This window comes from Humulus lupulus, chromosome 1, assembly GCF_963169125.1.
Source record: "Humulus lupulus chromosome 1, drHumLupu1.1, whole genome shotgun sequence".
Classification (NCBI taxonomy): domain Eukaryota; kingdom Viridiplantae; phylum Streptophyta; class Magnoliopsida; order Rosales; family Cannabaceae; genus Humulus; species Humulus lupulus.
The window spans coordinates 98528132-98550247 of NC_084793.1; the positions used below are offsets into that span (position 1 = coordinate 98528132).

The 22116-nt window shown below is 35.7% G+C and overlaps 3 protein-coding genes across 3 annotated transcripts; all 3 read right to left on the minus strand.

Moving 5' to 3' along the window:
• Positions 1-9017: 9017 nt before the first annotated feature.
• LOC133818677 (uncharacterized) lies at positions 9018-11013 on the minus strand. The gene is made up of 2 exons (XM_062251703.1): positions 10015-11013; positions 9018-9917 (listed from the first exon to the last, which is right to left on the minus strand). The coding sequence occupies exons 1-2, from the start codon at positions 10600-10602 to the stop codon at positions 9018-9020; spliced, it is 1488 nt and encodes a 495-aa protein (XP_062107687.1). The 5' UTR covers positions 10603-11013.
• A 1366-nt stretch (positions 11014-12379) lies between these two features.
• LOC133796288 (pentatricopeptide repeat-containing protein At5g02860) lies at positions 12380-15651 on the minus strand. Its single transcript, XM_062233762.1, has one exon. The coding sequence runs from the start codon at positions 15269-15271 to the stop codon at positions 12800-12802; it is 2472 nt and encodes an 823-aa protein (XP_062089746.1). The 5' UTR covers positions 15272-15651; the 3' UTR covers positions 12380-12799.
• A 531-nt stretch (positions 15652-16182) lies between these two features.
• On the minus strand, positions 16183-18500 carry LOC133796295 (protein TRI1). Its single transcript, XM_062233769.1, has 2 exons — positions 18092-18500; positions 16183-16535 (listed from the first exon to the last, which is right to left on the minus strand). The coding sequence occupies exons 1-2, from the start codon at positions 18389-18391 to the stop codon at positions 16419-16421; spliced, it is 417 nt and encodes a 138-aa protein (XP_062089753.1). The 5' UTR covers positions 18392-18500; the 3' UTR covers positions 16183-16418.
• Between the last annotated feature and the right edge of the window lie 3616 nt (positions 18501-22116).

The window sequence follows — 22116 nt, forward strand, 5'->3', positions numbered from 1 at the left end:
TGTAGGAAAACAGAGCAAATGAAGAGGGAGTGGGTCGATTTAGAGAAAGTCTAGGGGTTTCCTTTATTTTGTTTTATTTAACTTAAGTTTTGAGGTTACCTTAAGGCTCGGGTACCAAAAACGTCCCCGAGGGAAAAATGGTAAATTTCCCCAATATTCCCTCCTAGACATTCTAACCTCAAATATATCTCCAAATATTTATTTCCATAACCCGATAACCCCATGATACATCTCATACCCAAAATACCCATCGACTCGCCCTGAGTCGGATTCTCAACCCCGTTGTGACTTTCTGGCTAACTGCTCCCTAGAACTATCTTGGGTCGTGCTACACAGATATATATCACATACATATCATATTTATCACATTTATGCCCTCAACGGGCTAAAATCACAAACATACCCCTAATATCCAAACGGGGCCCACATGCATATTTAATTCAACTAAACATGCATCTATATCACATATTCACATAAATTCACATATTATATCCATAATTCACCTATTGCCCTCCAGGTACGCTAATCAAGGCCCTAAGCATTATTAACAAATTTGGGTCGTTACATCCATCCTTTAAAATATCTCCCTTAAACACATATTTTTCTATTTTACCTCTAACTTTTACATTATATCATACATCAGTTTCTCTATATCATTTAAATACTATATTCTTAAATATTTCCTATTCATTTTAAATATTTTCTTTGACTATCAATAATATCCTTATATATTATAATATTTATAATATCTACTCATATATCATATCACATAATACTAGATACAACCAGCGTGTTTGCTTAATTTTATTTATAGAATTTATTAATTATTTTATTAAATTTGTATCATTATCATATAAATTTCAAATAAACAAAAAATATTATATAAAAAAGAATGACATAGACATATTAAATGAAAAATTAAACAAAAACATTATTTATAATTTTTTTAAATATATATATATATATTATATGATAACTTTTTCAAATAATTTCTTAATAAAAATTCAGATTATGTATTATATATTATTATAAAGATATTTTATAATATTTAAATTTATATTAATATAAGTATTAAATATCTAGTCTTGTATTATATATTATTATAATAATTATATTTTATAACATTTGAATTTAAATTTATATTAATATTAATATAATTATTATCTATGTAATCTTATAGTAAATATCATTATAATATTTGAATTTATATTAATATAATTAATAAATATCTATTTTTAGTTAGTTTTAAAAGTATATTTCATTAAATATGTAGAATATTTTGTTATAGTTACAAATTCTTAAAACCAAAAAATTTTATTATCTACACATTTTTTTATATAAAAGAGATATAAATATAATGTATATGTAATAATGTGCTAAAATAAAATAAAAAATAACAATAAAAATGAAATATAATAATATTATAAAATATAAATAAAACTCATTTACTAGGTATATAACTATATATATAAAAAAATATAAAAAGAGACAGAAAAAAAAAAAGAGAAGAGCACATACATATAACTTTTATGTGTTTGTGAATAATGTAAGAGATAAAATATGAAAAAATAATATTATATGTTTACATAGATGAATAGTGTATTATAAATATAGTTATGTACTATAGATGAATGTAAATATTTTTGAAGGATAAAGTAACAATTGTAGACTCATTTTAGTACATTTTGGTATAATTTTACTTATTTAATTATTTTAGATGGGAAATTTCACAAATAATACTTAATAATGCCTAATATTACTAAAAAATCATAGCACTATTAATCTTTTCAATTTGATGCTAAACATTCATCTCATACCCAAAATACCCCTCTCATTATATCAAAAATCATAAAACATTCTCTTCCTCTCTCTCCCTCTCTCTCTTTCATTCTCACGAAATCATCCCTAAAACCTACAGATTTGTATGATTTTCTTGTCAAAATCTTTGTTAGCCATCTCCATTGTCTCTGTGAAGTCGTCAATATCAAAGGCAACATCTATTTTGAGGGTTTTTGGAGGAGAAAAACTATGGGTAATAAGATTGTACATTTTATGTGTTGGGTGTTATTTGCTTACATTTTTTTGGCTATTTTGAACAGATCTGAGCATATATTGGTGTCTTTTTTTTGGGTTTTTTAGAGAGATTCCACGATCTGCATTTTTTTGGATTTTCTGCAACTTTTTTGCTCGATAGGAGCTCGATAACGGTTCAATATGAGCTCGATGGTATGTAGAAGAAGGTCTTTTATGAGCTCGATGTTTCTCGATATAGTTCGATTATAGCTCGATAGGTTTAGGTTTTGTTTCTCGATTGTGCTCGATGGCAACTCGATAAGGGTTCGATTGGACCCTAGAATATTTAGTGTAGTTGTTTTCTCGATATGTACTCGATAGGAGCTCGATAGGGTTCGATGAAAGTTTTGGTTAGATTTTATGTTCGGTTTATGAAATGGTAGCTCGATACTAACTCGATAAGAGCTCGATTATGGGCTCGATTCTAACTCGATAAAGTTCGATGATAGCTCGATAATGTTCTTTTTCCATGAATTTATGAAAAAATGACAGTTTTCTTGACAATTTCAATGTTTTTTTTTTCCAACATAGGTTCTCTTGTCTATGTTTTTGTATCCTACAATGGTGTTTGGGAATTACAAGGGAAAAAGTGGATTTTTGAGGACCCTCAATGCATGGTGATACCGATGGAGGATACTGTAACGTACTTGCAACTTCTTGACATATTGCATAAGGAACTTAAAGTTGATAAACAGATGTATGGGCTGAAATTGGAGGTTCCTTACACATGCAGCGACCAACCGTTTACACCTGTTCATGTTGAAAGTGACCTTGGTGTCTGTGCATTGCATACCCATATTCCACTCCTGGACGTGAGGGAGCAGCCAATACTTTAGGATGTCTTATTGGTGACCTGAGGGACAACCAGTATGAGTACAACCCCTATGTGAATGACGATCCAGTAGCTGAACATAATGAGGACTTAGGATACAATTCAGTGAATGACGATCCAGTAGCTGAACATTTGCAAGTAGAACAAGCACAAGAACAACCAATACGTCATATTTCACGGGCGAACCCACCAAGTCAAGGACGTCAAACACCTGGCACCAGCTCTAGTCGCCCTGGTGGAACAGAATATAACTATACAAGGAAAATTCCAATATGCTCAACAGAAGATCACAAAAAATGGAGTGCTCCCATGTTTACAGAAGAAGATATCATGGCTTTTAGTCGTTTTGAATCACCCTCATCCGGTGTAGCGTTGGGGGAATTACATCTTGGGAAGACTTTTGAGAACAAGATGGAATTGAAAACCAAAGCGGCTCTCTTCGCAATGAAGAATAATTTTGAGTTTATGGTTAAGAAGTCTGGTACTGATGTGTTGTATATCACCTGCAAGGATCCTGATTGTGGTTGGAGAATAAGAGGGGAAAAAGTAGCGCGATCGGAGATGTTTAAGATCACTGTTTATAATAGTGTACATATTTGCTCACTAGAATTGCGACAAAAAGACCACCGTCAAGCAACACCTTCCGTCATTGGGGACCTTATCAAGAACAAATATGCTACTGATGGCACTAGCTACCCACCAAACAGCATAAAAGAGGATATGAAGAATAATTTTGGGATCGATATGAGTTATATGAAGGCTTGGAGATGCAGAGAGAAGGCACTCGGTTATGTCAGGGGGACACCTGAAGAATCGTACTCCAAGTTACCTTCTTACTTGTACATGCTGCAGCAAAAGATTCCAGGTACAATAACTGATTTTGTCACAGATGACAGTCGCTTTCTTTACTGTTTCTTCTCACTCGGAGTTTGTAGAAGGGGATTTACATCATGCCGTCCTGTTATATGTGTGGATGGCACTTTCTTGAAGTCAAGGTACGGTGGCCACATGGTTTGTGTTGTCGCATTGGATGCGAATAACCACATTTATCCAATTGTGTTTCGCGATTGTTGACAGTGAGAATCATGCTTCTTGGAAATATTTCATGATCAAATTGAAGGAAGCCATTGGAGTTGTTGATAATCTGTCTTTTGTATCAGACAGGCATGCTAGCATTATTCATGCTCTTGAGTTGGTCTTCCCTGATGCCTACCACGACGCATCCTACCATCACATAAGTATGAATGTAATCGCTAAGTTCAAGACCGATCACTGTCACAAGGAGATGTGGAATGCGGCATATGCATTTTGGAAGTCAAAATTTCACAGGTTCTTCAACAATATAAAGCAAATGGATCCTGCCATAGCTCAATATCTCCAGGTTATTGGCTTTGATAAGTGGACTCATGCTTACTTTCATGGGAGTCGATACAATTTAATGACAAGCAACTACGCTGAAAGTTTCAATAAAAAAACCAGAGACGCAAGAACCTTCCCAGTCACTACTTTTGTGGAATTCATTCGTTTCACAATTCAGTCATGGTTTGCCGCGCGTCGTGAGGAGGTAGAGAAGTGCACATCCAAATTAGCAACAATATATGAGAAAGATGTCTCAGGCATTGTGGATGATGCAAGGTACTTGAAAGTCCATCCTCTTGGACAATTTGAATTTCATGTGGTAGACCCAAAAGGTGATGGTGAGGTGAATTTGATGACCAAATCATGCTCCTGTGGCCAGTTTCAAATAATGGGTTACCCTTGTGTTCATGGTGTGGCTGTTGCCATCTTGCGCGGTGTCAACATTTACTCATTGTGTTCACCATATTACACTACTGAGATGTGGAGGGAGTCTTACAAAGAAACAATTTACCCAACTGGCAACGAGGATGATTGGGAAGTTCCCGAGAACATAGAGAAAATGCAAGTTGGGGTTCTCGTTGAAAAACAACTAGTTGGTCGACCGAAGAAGAATAAGGTGGGAAGAAGGAAGACAAACTGCTACCCATCGAGTGGCGAAATCATTCGCAAAGAGCGCAAGTGTAGCATGTGTGGTGGTCTTGGCCACAACAAGGCTACATGCAAAGCTAGGCTATAAACTCTTTTTTCCCATTTGGACTTGTTGTATTAATAACCTAGCTTATTTTCCCTTTTTTTTTATTTGATTTTTCTTAAAAGTTATGTTAAGCTTGATGTAAACTCGATATGAACTCGATAATATGTATGTTAGCTTCTAAACTGACTTCAAATCGTAGCTCGATAATGGTTCGATAGTAGCTCGATATAACTCGATAGTAGTTCGATAACGATTCGTTATGGCTCGATATTAGTTCGATAACAGCTATATAATGGATATGAAAATGATATTTCTCGATTGAAGCTCGATATAACTCGATAGTAGTTCGATAACGATTCGATATAGCTTGATATCAGTTCGATAACAACTATATAATGGATATGAAAATGATATTGCTCGATTGAAGCTCGATATAACTCGATAGTAATTCGATAATGGTTTGATATGGCTCGATATTAGTTCGATAACATCTAAATAATGGATATGAAAATGATATTGCTCAATAAAAATTCGATAACAGTTCAATATAGCTTGATATTAGCTCGATAACAGCCCATGAAAGTTATAAAAAAATGTGAACAAAAAATTGTACATGTAAAGACCCTGTATATATACAATCATCAAGGTAACAAATTTTGATACCACAAGTATGTGGTCCACTTGTTCCTTAACACCTCCATATTTTCATCGCAGATAGTTTCCAATGGAAGGCCGACCATCAGATGCTCAATATGCTTGACAGCATACACACCACAATCCCCACTGTAAAAAAAAAGTAAACATTAAATGTACATTACTATAATTTTAGTTAGAAATAAATTTAGTATGAAGATGATGTTTGTTACCTTCTCTTTGACTGAGTGAGCTCGTGTTTCTGTTTGCGACACCATGTAAACTGATGCTGCCTCTTTCCTGCTGATGGAATCTTCAACATCAAGCTATCAGTAAACAGTTTACTCTACATTAACAGAGAAGGAAGAAAAAAGCACCATGGATTCATAATTTCCTCCAACTTTGCGTCACTAATCACCGAGTTATCCGAATCGTAAACAATGAGGGTCCAACTAGAAATGGAAGCCTCAATGGCAAACCAATGTTGTTGTCCATAGTTCTGGCACCAATATACATCCTCAACTCCTCCCCAAGATGCCAGAAACTATTGCTCGATGTCGGTCAACATGGACATAACGTCAGAATCCCACGTATACTTTGTTTTGTCGGCAATTTTCTTGTACTGATCATATTAGGCAGGTATCACTTGTGAGAAATACATGTTCATCACAACTGCATTCTATCAATATATATTGAGAAAATACTTGCGGCGCATACGAAGCATGTGTTCTTCCGCATCAATATGCTACAAAGAGAGTACGATATAAAAAGTTAGCAAAGACCATCATAAATTGCTACTGTCGAGCTCCATCGAGCTCACATTGAACTACTATCGAGCTACATCGAGCTCACATCGAGCTAATCTCAAACAGTAAACAAAAACCCTAATTTAACATCCGTATCGAACTACTATCGAGCTCCATCGAGCTCACATCGAGCTAATCTCAAACAGTAAATTGTAATGACCCAACTACTCTAGACTTTGGACCATTAACGAAAACTATCCATAGACACTAATCCTTAATAAAACTTACAAGTGAAATGATCATAACTTTATTAAAAACTTGTAAAAATAAATGTTAAACTTACTTAAAATTTAAAGTAGGATATGGGATCCCATTGTTTTAAAATCAAAACATAACATAATTGTAATTAAAAGGGGTTGCATAATAAAGTGCGGAAAAATACACATAAAACCATAAGTAAAGAAACTTCATCCTCGAATCGAACTCTCGGCCCTTTGATTCCATTCCGCCTCAATACACATGCCCAAACTACCAAGAACCTTTCCCGCCATCAAAGCTATTTTCCTGCACATATAAACATAAAAGGAGTGAGCCTAATGCCCAGCAAGGAAAATCTAACACATAAACCATATACATAAATTTCATAATGTAACATAAAACATATCATAACACATATGTCACATACATACTATAATGGCCATTATTACTTGGGGTCCCATAAACTAAACAAGTCATATGCCCATTAGAATAGTGGGGCTTGCTAGCTAAGCAAGTCATATGCCCATAATTTATTGGGGCTTGTTAGTTGTACGGGTCATATGCCCAAGTCTACAATTATACATATTATAGCATATTACATAACACATAATCATAAGATAACATTTATCATAACATATAAATCATATAACACATAAATCCTATCCTAATTTCCTTACCAAAAATACCGGGATAAGAGAACAGTTTTGGGACTTTGGAACACTCCTAAAAATCATAAATGGAAGGGTGAGTATACTAAAGAGAATGAGATGAAAAGAATGGAAGAACTATACCATTAAGAATATACTTACCAAAAACCTTATATTCAAGAACTTAGATTTCCTATCCAATAATAAAGAATAAAGTTAGGGGCTGAGTAGAAAACTATAAGAACTTGAAGAAAATAATACCAAATGAACTAGAGTTTTGGAATACCTTGAATGCTTTATGACCAATCTAAACCTTGAACCGAAATGTGTTATAAACCTTACTTCCCAAGTGTTTGGTAAGCTTAAAAATGATTAAGCTTATAATCTCCAACCCAAGTGTTTACACTCTCACAATAACCTAGCAACTTGCAGCCTCTGAACTTATCTTGATGAATGAATGAAAAATGCTTGGTGCTAGGTCCTATTTATAGAGTTCTAGGAATAAAAATCTTCTTTTTGGCTTTGAATAAAAATAATAAATTTAATTGAAAATATTTGAATATCCTTCAGGCAAAGGCTTAGGAATTGGTCAAATTGTTAAGAGAGATTTAAGGATTCAAAGCTTGATTTTTAAAACAAAAATAATAAAAACAAATAGAATCCTAACTTCTAACTCCCCAAATCTCGTAACTCTAAACTCTCCTGCAGTAAAATCAACATATCTGGAGCTGTAGGACTCTGATTTAGACTCTTTTTATACCGTTAGAAAGATAATTAAATTATCTACAACTTTTTAGAAATATTATTTTTCAAAATTCATAACATAACTGGGTCAAAAATAGATCGGAAGTTACAGTACCCTAAAGTTACGAAAAATCTATTTAATTATCTAAATAACACAAATAAATAAAATTGTGATAAATGGCATGCTCCTAACAGATTTTGGTGAAGAAAAATCTTATATTTCTCTTATTTTATCATTAAAATAATAATTTCTTAATAATCATGCATATGACAAATGACATAATCCTATTGGCTCTATCGAAACCTTAGGAATAATCATGCTTATGACAAGTGTCATATTCTTATTAGCTCTATCTAAACCTTAGGTTATAATAATTATCATATTAATAACCAGCAATATTAATCAAACCTTAGGTTAAAATTAATATTCTTAAACTATAGGTTAAACTTAGAAAATCTACAAGTGCTACTATGAGTGTCCAATTAAATCCCGGTCTGAACCAAAATCCACAGTCATAAAAATACTACTACTATTACTATTATACTACTATCTAACTAGCTAAGTAAAGTTCTTGGACTCTACATAAACAACAACCATAATTTAACATCTGTATCGAATTACTATCGAGCTCCATCGAGCTCACATCGAGCTAATCTCAAACAGTAAACAACAACCCTAATTTAACATCCGTATCAAACTACTATCGAGCTCACATCGAGCTAATATCCAACAGTAAACAACAACCCTATTTTAACACCCATATCGAACTACTATCGAGCTAACATCGAGCTAATCTCAAACAATAAACAACAACCCTAATTTAACACTCATATCGAACTACTATCGATCTCACATCGAGCTAATCTCAAACAGTAAACAACAACCCTAATTTAACACCCATATCGAACTTCTATCGAGCTCCATCGAGTTAATATCGATCCTGGAAACCCCCATCAAGCTCCTATCGAGCTCATATCAAGCCAATAAAAATAGAACTTGTAAAATTGAAAACAAAACATAATTTCTACCACTATCGAGCCATTAGGTATAAATGGCTTACCCCATCATTGAGCCATGAATGGGGTGTCTTCCATGTCAGAAACCACGCTGGACCGTGATTCCCAGTCTTTACATCCCTCGGGGTCTTGTTGGGGATGTCTCCAAGCAGCCACTTGCACATTGTCCTATACTGTTTGCGATCTGGCTTCTTGAGAGGGTCCACCACCTGTGTAGCCTCCTCTTCTGGTACAGCTGCATCAGTACGAGGTCTTTTCCTCGTGGGATCAGTGTAGTCCTCAAACCAATCTGGCTTGCGTCTTTGGCGTCTAGTCCTCTGAAACCGAACCCCAGCAACATCCTCAAGGTTGACAATAACGACTCCCGGAGTCCCAACATCAGGTGTCACAGTGATGGTAGGAGGCATAGTTGGATCATCAACATAGTCCAGAGGAATATCCAATGACTTTGAGTCTGAATCTTCATTGGAGCCCATCGGTTTCTCCTTAATAAATATCAGGATCTGACTGACTACGTCCAAGATCACTGACTGGTTCTTCAGGAGGGTCTCCTGTCGACCCTCGACTCTGTCCAACCGCTCAATCAAGTCGACGAGCTCAGGGGTTGAGGCTGGTGTTGGGGCTGAGGCTGAGGCTGAGGCTGGGGCTGATGTTGGGGCGAAGGCTGAGGCTGGGGCAACAGGAGGGGTGGGACCTGCAACCTCCTCCCCCGGGGCAGCATCATCAAATATCTTGGCTGCCTCGACTGCCTGAGAAACTATCTCTGCGATTTTCTCAAAAGTCGCATCCTCTTCCTCATCAGCCTCCGAGGGATCCTGGCCAAGCCCAGGATAAAGGGGAAGATCTCCCTCTGTCAAAGACAAATAATAGTCTTTTTCTGCTGGTCGAGGCTTCAACATCGGAAGGACAATCAACTGCAAACAACATAAAATATTTGGTTAACTCAAATAATGATAAAAGATAAGCATATAGATAAAAAAAAAAAATTAATGTCAATCAAATATAACTTACATTCTTCTTCGATAATATCGGTGAGATGACGGACTTGGTGAAATCCTTGTTCCTCCGATGCGACCAACTAAGCATCCTCGGGACCATGTTTCTCGAGCTCACAACAAACTCCGCCGCAAGCTGCTGGATAGCCTCATATGTCCAGTACTGTAAGGTCGGGGCATAACCATACATACTGTACTTGGACTCTTGCTGCACCTTGGCATCCTTCTTGGCATCATAGTGGGCCTTTTGCTTCACCATGTCCTTCTTACAAGATTGCAATAGCCTCCTATAAGAGTACTTCCCCCATGGATAGCTGAAGAAGTACTCTACGTCCTCAACAATTTTCAGAATATCTCGCCATATGTGCAACTTTCCCTCTATGGCATTCATAACTCCCTCAACCAACAAACATAGACCAAGCTTGTACACATTTTCCACAACAGTACAAGTCTTGAAAGCATGGTCCACCTGTGAGAGCTTTACTTTCTCAGCATCGTTGAAATACTCCTTTATCAACCGGTCGCTGAGATTATGCTCTTCCAACTCTTTTGGTGACGAGAAGGTACTAAAATTCAACCCCGTCACCAGGGCAAACTCTCCCATGCCGAATCTAGAAGACTTCGACCCCAAGAAGAAATGCACCTCATCTTCGTTATTGCTGGCGATTTTCCTCAACAGCAGTTGATGCACCAAGACTCCAAAGAAATTAAACTCTGAAGCCAAAAAGAACTACTTGAAAGGGGATTCCTTAGCCCTTTCAAGCAGCCGGAGCTCCACAAACCTAGTCTTAATGTGATTTAAAGTGCTACTACCCCGATATGTCACTCGACCAGGAAAGTGATCACTGAACGGAACAAGCAACTTAGGCATCTACAACAACACATGAATAAAAATTGGTAAGAAAACAATCAAAAAAAATTCATCAAAACACTGAAATAAGTTGTCATTGAGCTCTATCGAGCTGCAACATACCTTATCGAGCAACTATCGAGCGTATCAAGCAATATCAACAACCTAAATCTATAGAAACTATCGAGCCAGTGTCAAGCCTATCGAGCTAAGCAAAATTTGTCTACATAAATAACCATCGAGCTACAATCAAGTCTAATATCGAACCAGTATCGAACCTATCGAGCCCTTGTAATCTAATACCATAGATCCATCGAGCCTACTATCAAACCATTATCGAACCTATCGAGCCCTTTTTATCTAATACCACAGATCCATCGAGCTCATATCGAGCTCCTATCGATCCACCATCGAACCGTTCAAACTACCCTATCAAGTCTACTATCGAACCATAATCAAGCCTATCGAGCTAGTTTCATATATTTCCATATATCAATTGAGCTTCTATCAAACCTTCATCGAACCTATCGAGCTACTGGTTCAAACCCAGAAAAAACGACAGACCTAAGAACTGCCATACCCATTCCACACCACCAGATTCAAAGGGATCAAAACAACAATAATGAAAATATGGGTTCAAGAATTTACCTTAATGAGAATATGGGTTCGACGGGTTCGATGGGTTCGAACTTGGTTCGACAGGTTCGTTGCCGACGTGGGTTTAGAGATTCGACGTTGGTTCGACTGGTTCGACGAGCTCGACGAGGTTGGGTGGGCGACTTCAGAGAAGAGAAAGAGAGAGGTTGAGATCGATTGGGTTTTTTTTTTTTTTCAAGTTTGCCTTCAGTTTGGGTTTCGAGGAGGAAGAGATTGAGAGAAACATAGAGATAGAGAGAGTTTGTGTGTGTGTGGAGGGGGGGAACTAATTAGTGTTGGTATTATTTAGTAATTATAAACAATATTATGCATAATTAGTAAAATTTCCCTTTTAGATCACCCATTGAGAGTCCTCTAAGGCTTAATATTTTTTTTTTTGGCGGACTTAGTAATAATATTTGGTTGGCAATAATAAATCCTTGACGAGAACTTATGTTAAAAATTCAATCGTGATAAATAACATTCCTCAAAATGCAACACATTCCTTTTGGGAATTGGAGTTTGGAACACAGCTTTACACATGCTCACGACTGAGTAAGGAGTGACAGAAAGGCAGAGTGGATAATCCATTGATTTTGGTAAGGTCACAAATAAAAACTTAAAACTACAATGATGACACAACAGAGCTCAAAGTAGGATTCAGGACAAGCTCTTGAGGCATATTGTTTGGGTTGATCTAACGAAATATAATCCTTGGTCGAAACAACAGATAACCTCAGCATATTGCTCAAATTGTCCTCGTACGTTTAAACATTCAAACTTAACACCTACTTATATATAACCGCTTTTAGCACAACACTTTAGTCTATAAGCTAATCTAAAGATAAAAGAATTTAAGAAAAGAAATATGAAAAATCATGTTAAACAAAAATACTAATAAACAAATCAACCAAAGCTACTAAAAGTTAAATGTACAATTTGGTTATGTTGGTTGATACAGAGAAAACTTTTACATACTACCTCGAAGTTACTGAACTTTCCCCTTTCATGTTACATTAAGATCTATACACCATCTGGCAACCACCCATTTTAAATAAATACATAATACATGGATGATGACTATCTAAAACAACATACTGATGTATTGATGAATAATCTCTGGTAATAATTCTATTTTTAATAAAAGAAAATACAAAACAAAAATCATTTCCACAATGCAGCACCTCTTCTCTTCTCCATGCCAAATTGATATGGTATAACATTGTCACTGAAAGAGACTTGGACCGGATGCAAACTAGTGTTCAGAGTAACAGTATGCCAAAAAAACCCGCAATTCCAATGATAATAAGAATTTCTACAGCCATTTCCTTTTTATGCGTTCTAATAATCTGCGTTCCACATCCTTTGGAGTATGTGGATCAAGGTTTTGAAGGTTACTGACAAACATCTTTGCCTCATCATGTCGATCAAGCTTACAGTACCAATCTACAACGGAGTTATATGTATTCTGGTTTGGTTTACAGCCATTCTTGATCATGTACCGAATGACCTCAACAGCTTCAACAAACATAGAGTCAGAGGCATAACTTGCAACAAAGGTATTGTAGGTTATCACATCTGGAACCATCCCAGAAGCTCTCATTTCTGAGAATATTCGTGAAGCCTCTTTCATCCGACCATTTCTACAATAAGCATAAATGACGGTATTATATGAAATAGGATCAGGCTTCATACCCTTCTCTATGATCTCCCTTAATAGTTGTTCTGATCTCTCAAAATCTTCAGAACGACCATACATATACATCAAACTATTGTAAGTTGTCAAGCTAGGAGTGAACCCGCTCTCATTCATGAAGTGTATAATCTCATCAACTTTGGTCACCATCTGCCTCCTACCATATATTGAGAGCATGGCATTTAGAGCAGTTATGTCAAGTGAAGACCCTCTTTTTCTCAGTTCAAAAAATGCACGTTCGGTTTCATTCAGAAGGTCACTTTTACTACAAACTAGAACAAGAGTCTTCAAGAGCACAGCATGGGGTTCTATTGTACCAGAGTATATTTTTTCAGCAAGGACAAGCATCTGCTCAATCTCTTTGCCGTTTGCATAAGCATGAAGCAAAGAAGAATAGGAAAGCTCATTAGGTTTACATCGGCCATCGTTCATTTCAGCAAGTATCTTTTCGGATTGTTTCCAAAGCCCTCCCCGAGCCAATGCAGCCAAAACAGCATTGTATGTTGAAAGATCAGGGGTAACACCAGCTTCCAGCATCCTTTCATAAACTGCCATGGCTTGGTCAAAAGAACCACACCGGCTGTATGCACTAATTAGGGTGTTAAAAGTGTCCCTCTCAGGTACAAACCCTGCCCTCTTCATCTCCCTGAACACTCCAGACAGTTCCGAGTCCATCACATTTTGGCCAAACACTGCCAGAAGTGTATTCCAAGTAACAATATCCGGTGTACATTTACAGACTTTGATCTCTTCAAATATTTTCATCATTTCTGCAAAGTTACCCCTATTTCCATGCATCTTAATCAAAGCATTAAAGGTGCAGATATTTGGTTTGCAGCCTGCAATTTTCATCTCTTCAAAAATCTTCATAGCCGATTCATCTTTCCCCGCCTTCTCAAAACCCGACAAAAGGGTGGTAAAGGTAAAAACATCAGCCTTGATCCCTCTCTCTACCATCTCGATTTTAAGAGCCATGGCTTCCTCCAGTAGACCATCTCTAGAGTACGCTGATATCAAAGAATTGTAAGTCACAATGCTAGGTGAAAACCCCTTGATCTCCATCTCTCTTAGTACCTCCATGGCTTCGTTCGGTCGTCTAGACTTTCCATATACATCTAATAAAGCATTATATGTGACTTTATCAGGTGTAAAACCAGCTAATTTCATCTCCTCAAAAACCTTAACAGCTTCTTCAAACAAAGCTCCGCGTCGACAACAGCTTATAAGGGTATTGTAAGTGTAAGAATCAGGAGCAATCCCAGCACTCTTCATACTCTCCACAAGAGCAATTATCTTATTCCAAGGCATGCCCATTTTCCCATACACATTCAATATCACATTATAAGTTATCAAAGTTGGCTGACACCCTTCTACTTCCATTTTTTTAAAGACCATGACAGCCTCTCTATACCTTCCCTTACTAGCATAAGCAGTAATCAAAGAAGTAAAAGCATAAACATCAATCCCAAACCCATCTTTATGGAGATTGTGAAGCAAAGTAGCAGCAGTAGACACCCTGCCCTCTTTACCAAGCATGCTAATAATCACAGCAACAATAGAACCCTTCAAAACAGACTCGCAATCTTCACGACTCCGAAACCACTCAAACACGCTTAATGCCAAATCACACCTCTTGTAAAACCCTAAACCCTTCACTAGACACAGTACATCAAGAGATAGAGACTCCAAACCAGAACCCAAAGGGTGCCTATGGGAGTCGACTAAATTAAGAAGAAGCTCATTTAGAGTAGAAGGAACAAATTCTGGGTCAATTAAATAGTCAAGAATTTTCTGACCTCGAGGGGAGATGCCGCGGTGAGACCATTGTGTACCGCGGTTGGGGTCGCGGGACCTGCCGATCCGGGTGCGGTTGCGGAGGATGGGAGATTGGATATGGAGTTTCTGGGGCAGAGGGGAATTGGGTGTGGAGCTATGAGAGAGAAGAAAGTCCTGAAGAACAGGGGCTGGGGTTGGGGTTGTGGGCGGTGGGGACGAGGAGGGTATGACGGGAGTATGGAGATGGTTTCGGAAGAAAGGTTTTGAGGGAGGAGGGTTGGGGAAGAGCAGAGGGAGAACTACTTTATCTGCCATTACAGAGAGAAAAATTTCGGGGTTTACAGGGTTTTGGGACCTATCAATCCATGCCCCTGGTCTCGCTGTTTTGATAATTTTTGTTTTTTGTTTTTGGGGTTTAGATTGGAGAAGAAAGAAAGATAGTAGTCGCTTGACAGCAGGAATAGGATGACGACAAGAGACGGCCAAAAAAAAATCTTTGGTGTTAGTAATATCATACTGAGCATACTAACGAATTATCATTCATTTTAACCGAATTAACCACCCAAATTATGTAATATGAAGGAAGAACTCAAAATCTGTCTTCACCGAATGGAGCTAAATCAGATAATTGAAAATGAATCCATATGGATAATCCTCCTCCTCCTCATGCTTGTATGCTTCTCTTTTTTCTCTTACACGTGCTTCCCATTTTTCTTTTTTTTTTTTTAATTTTCTTCAATTACTATCTTTATTCGTGTTATTGCTTATGTTTATCTTTTTGACTTTCGGGCTGCTTGCAATAATTTATTTTTTAATTTTAATTATATATGTTAAACTTCAATTCATTCCATTATTTCAACTAAACTGGTCTTAACACTTCAAGTAATTGTTTTGTTTTTTATTTCCCTTTTCCATCTAATTTTAGAAGAACAATTTGACTTTTAGAATTTAGTATTATTAGTAATATGATTAACTTTAGTTCAAATCATTACACAAAATTAACAACTGAAAACTCAAAAAAATGTGAGTAATGCATTTGTGTGCACATATATGATTACTCATAATCCAATTGTGATACCATGGAAAATCAGTCGGTCATAAAGTCTAATAGAACCAAGGGCCTGCGATAATGCCCCTAGCATAGTTAACCATAATGATCCTCTGAACTAAGAGAGAACAACAATTATGGGATTCTAACAAAATTTTAAGATTTAAAACAAAGCAAATTCAAACCGGCAGTCAATGAAGATATTTTGCCTAGAAAAGCTTACTACACAATAAAAAGTTCTGAAACAGAAACACTTACATAACAACTAGTTCTGTAAGGCAAAAAAAAACACCGACACTTTCTTAGATTCAAAATTCAGCAGTTCCCACCTTCTACTAAGTATCATTTACCCAAAAAACAACCCTACATATAAACCATCCGCATCGCTATAGGTTATCCCTCGCAAGTTTTCCATCAAAGAAAGTGAGGAGTAATCAATCCTGCAATTTCAAGAAATCCAACTCGGTCCCGTCCTTTGAAAATACTCTTCAGCTTGTCATCACAAACAATGATTCTCTTGTTTTCAGGGTCCTACAGAAATGTCACTATACACATCAGATAACTGTATGGTTGATACAAATAATATACATACAATAATAAAGAGCCATGACATTTATATGAATATAGTAGACTGAATCATGCTGGATTGGAAAGCCCAAGAATATACAGTTATATATGTCTGGAGTTGGTTTAAGACTGTTAGCTTTCTGTTTTTACCCTTTAGTTAGATTTGGTTGTTAATTGTACAACTAACCTTCTCAATTAACTCTTGTATATACAGTTTATTGTAAGCTATTCCATTGAGTAATGAGAATCAGATTCTTTTCAAAATCTTTCTACTTTCCTAATAATATGATCTGGCTATTGAAACAATAATAAGTTTCATGAAATGAATATAACACCTATCCTTCAAGCTTTCCAGCGCATAGGAAGTATGGAAAAACAATAGTTTATTATCACTAGGTTTAGTAAGAAATTGGAAAACAATTTTAAAAGCCAATCTCAGTTCCACAAACGTAACGCCAGTCAAAAAATTTGAAAATGAAACACAGAGCAGAAAATCACAACTTAGCTGTGAGGAAAAAGGAGTTTAGAAAAGTTTAATTACAAGAAGACAAGAAAAGCAAGTTTTACAGCCATAGAGTAACTGTGAAACCACTTATCAATTCTGTCAACCAAGTTCAAGAACTCTAACATGGTTAAGAATAGACTAATCAAATCTTAAAGAGTTTTTCACTGAAATATGCAATGTGCAAGAACCGAATATGCTAATGTTAACTTATACCCAGTTCATCTAATGCAAGGCATTATTATTATGTCAACTAACTAATACATTACTAAATATGTTGGCATAGGAACTCAAACAAAAATATTATAATTATATCTGTTCCAAAAAGAGTAACGAATAGTCATAAACCGAGCATTCCATATCTAATATGTAGTATCTTTTCAACGAATTAGTATTATCAGCCAGCAAAGAACTAGATAAGCCTGTACAAAATGTAAGTAAGCCGTCCTTGACTTGGCAACTAGAAAACTTTGGATTCCTCATCAGCAAAATCAACACAAAAAACAACATAAAATATAGTTCAACTGCCAAACTCATTTCAGACAGCAATGTCAATATTATCCACAATAATATCAAAAGTACATGTATTAACAAGCAAAACACCAGCAAAAACTTGGAATACCAAGCACAATCATTTCTCGTCACACAAACATGGCCTTATATAGAAATAGATATCCACATAAAACATATTGACTAACATAGGACCAAGAAGAAATTGACAAACTATCAAATATAACATACCTACATACATTAAAAGTCTCACTAGTTACCCAATGAACTAGAAACCACTATATCTCATCAGAAGCTACTTAATAACACACACACACATAACCCCTCACATTTCATCCATGTGAACATAACCTTATCCAAACAATGAAATGTTCAAGGAGAAACATGAAAGAAAAAGTTTTAAGACGAAACATGAAGCAGTCTTATCCAAACAACCAAACAAGGCAAAACCCATATGAGAAATCACAAAAGGGTTTCCAAAAAATGAGAAAAGAAAATCGGGTTGGACCTGAAGATTGTTCTCCTTAATGTGGGCCCAAATAACCTTAAGGGCTTGTGTACGAGAAATCTCAGGAGCTCCAACAAGTGACTGCATCTCCGGCGAGACTTTTCTGGGCTTCATAATGCCTCGGAGCTCGCCCTTGCCAGTGGAGGCCTGCTTAGAAGCGGTGGCCAGAGTAGGCGTGCGTGTCACGCGCAGGCGGACAGGCCTGGGACAAGGGGAAGCTGTGAAGCTGAAGTAAGGAACGGCAAACGACTTCGTTTCACCGGCGAGAAAGGTGGAGATAAGGCCGCTAGACATAGCCATGTCTTATGCCGTTTGCTCTGCCCAAAGGGATAATGCGAAGAAGAGTGTCTGACTATGGTAAGCGAGTGGGTTTTGCTTTTGTGTCAGCGCTCGGAGATGTTTTCTTGTGTGAGAGATAATATTTGAACCCGCCTTAAATCACTGTCGTACGACCTTACTGGCATAGTGAAATTACTTTGATACCCTCTTTCCTCGAATGCCTTTCTTTTTTTTTTTTTTTTTTTCACCATTTATGTTGAATTGAAAATAGAGAATTTTACATAAAATACTTAATTTTGCTAAAATATTAAGGTCAAAATTTTTTTCTTTTCATTTTACAATTTTAAAGAAATTTTTACTTTTTTACAATTTTATTATTTTGTATTGATGTTTAGTTGATCTGATATATTATATTTTGTATTTTTTAAATTTTATTTTAGATCAATGCAATAAGTTGTTTTCAAATTATTTTTCCTAAAACAGTATTTTTGTAATTATAAAACTTTAAAAATTATATTTTTTTAAAATTTGAGTAAGTATTTTTGAAAAAAAATTAAGAATCATAAGAAAGTAGAAAAAAACTAAAACACTATGTATTTAAGAAATAATATCTTAAAAATATGCTTGGATGACCGGATCCTAAATGGGCTTTCAATGGTCTTTTCCTTTATAGAGTTTTAAAATATCCTTATTTTATAGTTTTTTTATCCAAAATCTTATGATTATGGGTTTTGTTTTCTATATTTTTTTATAAATTTATGTTTAAGTCATAATTTTGTTCTTAACTATGTTTTTTTTTCTAATTTGGGAGGTTAGTTTGGTAATTTTCTTATTAATTTTTAACTTAATTATTTATCTGCTTTTTTTTTTTTTTTAAATCGTATATAACATATTTTATTGTATTAAAAAAATCTAACCATTTTTTATTATTTTTTAATTATATTTATTATAAAGTTTCAGAGATATTTTTTTTACTTTACCCATTTCCATAATTACCTTTCTTGTTTCTTCTTTCTCAAGTTTCTGGTGGTGTTACATGTTGATTCATTTACAGAGAAGTTTCAATGTTGATCCTTGTCGTTTTTGCTCGACAATGTTCATTGTTCTAGCTTCCTCAATCGCCTGAGCTTAAGTTGTTCTAATATAGCTGCATTTCATTGTTTGAGTACTCACACGTTGCATTTCATTGGTTGAGTATTTCTAGTGAGTTTTTTTTCTTTTTCCTTTTCTTTTTCTTATCGGTGATCGTGGTATACTTGTGTCAAGTTTTTTCTGTTTTAGTCATTAATTGACCACGATCATGAGTTTGTGGATTTTTGGGTGGTTTATGTGTGGGTGAGGGGTATTTATATGTATTGGTCATTATGTTTCATTCTTTCAAGGATTTTTGGTTGCTTTATCACGTTAATCAAGATGGTGAAGCATGTGCTAGTGTTGGTGCTTCTTCATAATTTGTTGAGGTCGGTTTGTGTCATTCTCCCCAAAGTACAAGGGAAAATTTGAAGATCACGGTTGTTGGGATGAAGAAAGATCATGCTACAAGGATTCAGGTCATTTAGTATTTGAGTGTTTTGTATTCAATATTTATTATAGTTTTGTTTTTGTCTATGTATTATTTTTATTAGTTTGTTGTTTAGTTTTTTTGGTTGATTTTCTAAAGGTAATTGTATAACTTTGATATGTTTGTCTGTGTTGTTTCAATGTTAAGTAATCAGTTATTTTTATATTGTTCAGTGTGTTTTTTTAGAGATAACTGGTTACTTTGATATGATTTTTTTTCTATGTTAATATGTGATGTTTCGATGCTAAGTAACGAGTTACTTTATATTATTCAGTTTTTTTTTTAGAGAGAGAGGTAAGAGGTTACATTGATATGTTTTTCTATGTTTATCTTTCTTGTTTCAATGATAAGTAACTACTATTCAATGTTTTTTGTTGAGTTAAAGGTAATTGGGTACTTTGTATATTTTCCTTCTTTTTGGGGTTGGTTAACTATTAAGGTAATTAGTTACTTTAAGTAAGAATTTGAAGGTAACTTGTTTGTTTGACTTTTGAGTTTGTTTGACTTTTGAGTATGTTGTTGATGATGTTAAGTAATCAGTTCATATATATATATATATAAATATATTTGGGGGGGGGGGGGGGGGGGGGGTGGTGTAACGACCTACTACCTTAGAGCCCTTACTAAGTGAGTTAAACACGTGTCATTAGCTCGCTAATCGAGGTTTTAGGTTAAAAGTGTAGTTATGTATAATAAAAGTCGTTTAAAGGCATTTAATATAAAAATGTGGTCATTCATTGAAATCGTAACGAGTTATACATTTGGGATCCCAAACACCGTTAAGAAAATACTTTACAACACAAAAATTATAGTTAAGGTCGACCTAAGCAACAAATCAACCAATACATTACATCTTCCCAAAATAACCTTGGTCGTGGCAGGCAGGTAGGCCGTGTTAGGAAAAACTTATACAGGATTTTTTACCCTCGATTTGGCCAATGACACTGAGTCAGAAATACGACAAAAAATGAGATGATAATAAAAAATGGAATCCAATGGTAAAGAAATGACACATATGATTTATAGTGGTTCGGCCCCAATAAATGGTAATGACCTACGTCCACTTAGTGCTATTATTAATATTGAATCCTAATGTCGTGATCAAAGAACTAGGGTTCTTGAGTTTCACAAGCCTTAGGAGAATTACAACTGTTTAGAGGATAATTGCACTATACGCTCTTTCTCTCAGTATTCCCAAAAAAGATTCAGAAGTCCCTTCCTTGAGCCATCTCATGCATATTTATAGGCTCAAGAGGGTTACATGAGCCAATGGGCCTTAATTATCCTTAATATCCGCGTATCAAGGTAATAAAGAGGAAATAATCAACATAGTTATTATAAAATTACAATCTTTTAAGGAAATAAATTGAAGCATACGACCAGTTTGGTCGCATCTAATCGTGAGGTTTGACGAAGCAACATGGAGCTGATCGATAAGCGAACAACACATCTTCATTTCGACTCTGCCACGTGTCAACCACATGTGAGAAATTCTTGCCACATCATCAGCAGCCATTTTTTGGGTAAACATTTGCCCCCCAAGTTTATTTTACTGTGACCAGCATAAAAGTAAACTTAAGAAATTGACCCTTCGCATACCCCACCAAATCTATCAGAGTCGCCCATGCCTTCTCGAAAAAGGTAACTAATCATATCCAATCAAGTCTTTTCGGTTTCCCAAAAATTTGTCTGACGGCTATTGCGTTTCCCCATGCTTTGAAAAAAGTAATTCCATGATTACCTCTTTTACAATGCCGCTATCAATATAAATAATCCCACCAAGCTCATTTTTTACTTTTTACTTTTCACTTATCTTCTCTTCTTCAAGAACTCTGAAGAACAGAGCCAAACAACTCAGAAGCTTTCATCGCTGATCTAAGGAACTTTCACTCAAACGTTCGTGTTCGTACTCTAACTTTCATCCAAGTAAGTTTTCCGAATCTTTCAGTCGTTTGAGATGCCATGCAAAACCATTTTTTATCTGTTTCGTATATGAGATTTTGAATGTTCTTGACTGAAACTGTTTTGGGGTAAATGGGCATATTGATCGATGCTTGATATAGTGCGGAAGAGATACTTTATTGGGGTTAAGAATTAGTTTGGTAGTCAGGGTTGTAGATTTAGGGCGTAAAATCGAAGTAAAAATTCGATTTTTAAGCTAGTTGAAAAACTGGGTTTTTCCCGC

What these genes read in the sequence shown, in the direction of transcription:
- LOC133818677 (XM_062251703.1), bottom strand. Translation starts at nt 10,602, where the DNA reads ATGGGAGAGTTTGCCCTGGTGACGGGGTTGAATTTTAGTACCTTCTCG. An exon ending in CGATATTATCGAAGAAGAAT is followed by an intron (nt 9,918 to 10,014) that starts GTAAGTTATATT and finishes TGTTGTTTGCAG; the next exon opens with TTGATTGTCCTTCCGATGTT.
- LOC133796295 (XM_062233769.1), bottom strand. Translation starts at nt 18,391, where the DNA reads ATGGCTATGTCTAGCGGCCTTATCTCCACCTTTCTCGCCGGTGAAACG. An exon ending in TTAAGGAGAACAATCTTCAG is followed by an intron (nt 16,536 to 18,091) that starts GTCCAACCCGAT and finishes ACATTTCTGTAG; the next exon opens with GACCCTGAAAACAAGAGAAT.
- LOC133796288 (XM_062233762.1), bottom strand. Translation starts at nt 15,271, where the DNA reads ATGGCAGATAAAGTAGTTCTCCCTCTGCTCTTCCCCAACCCTCCTCCC.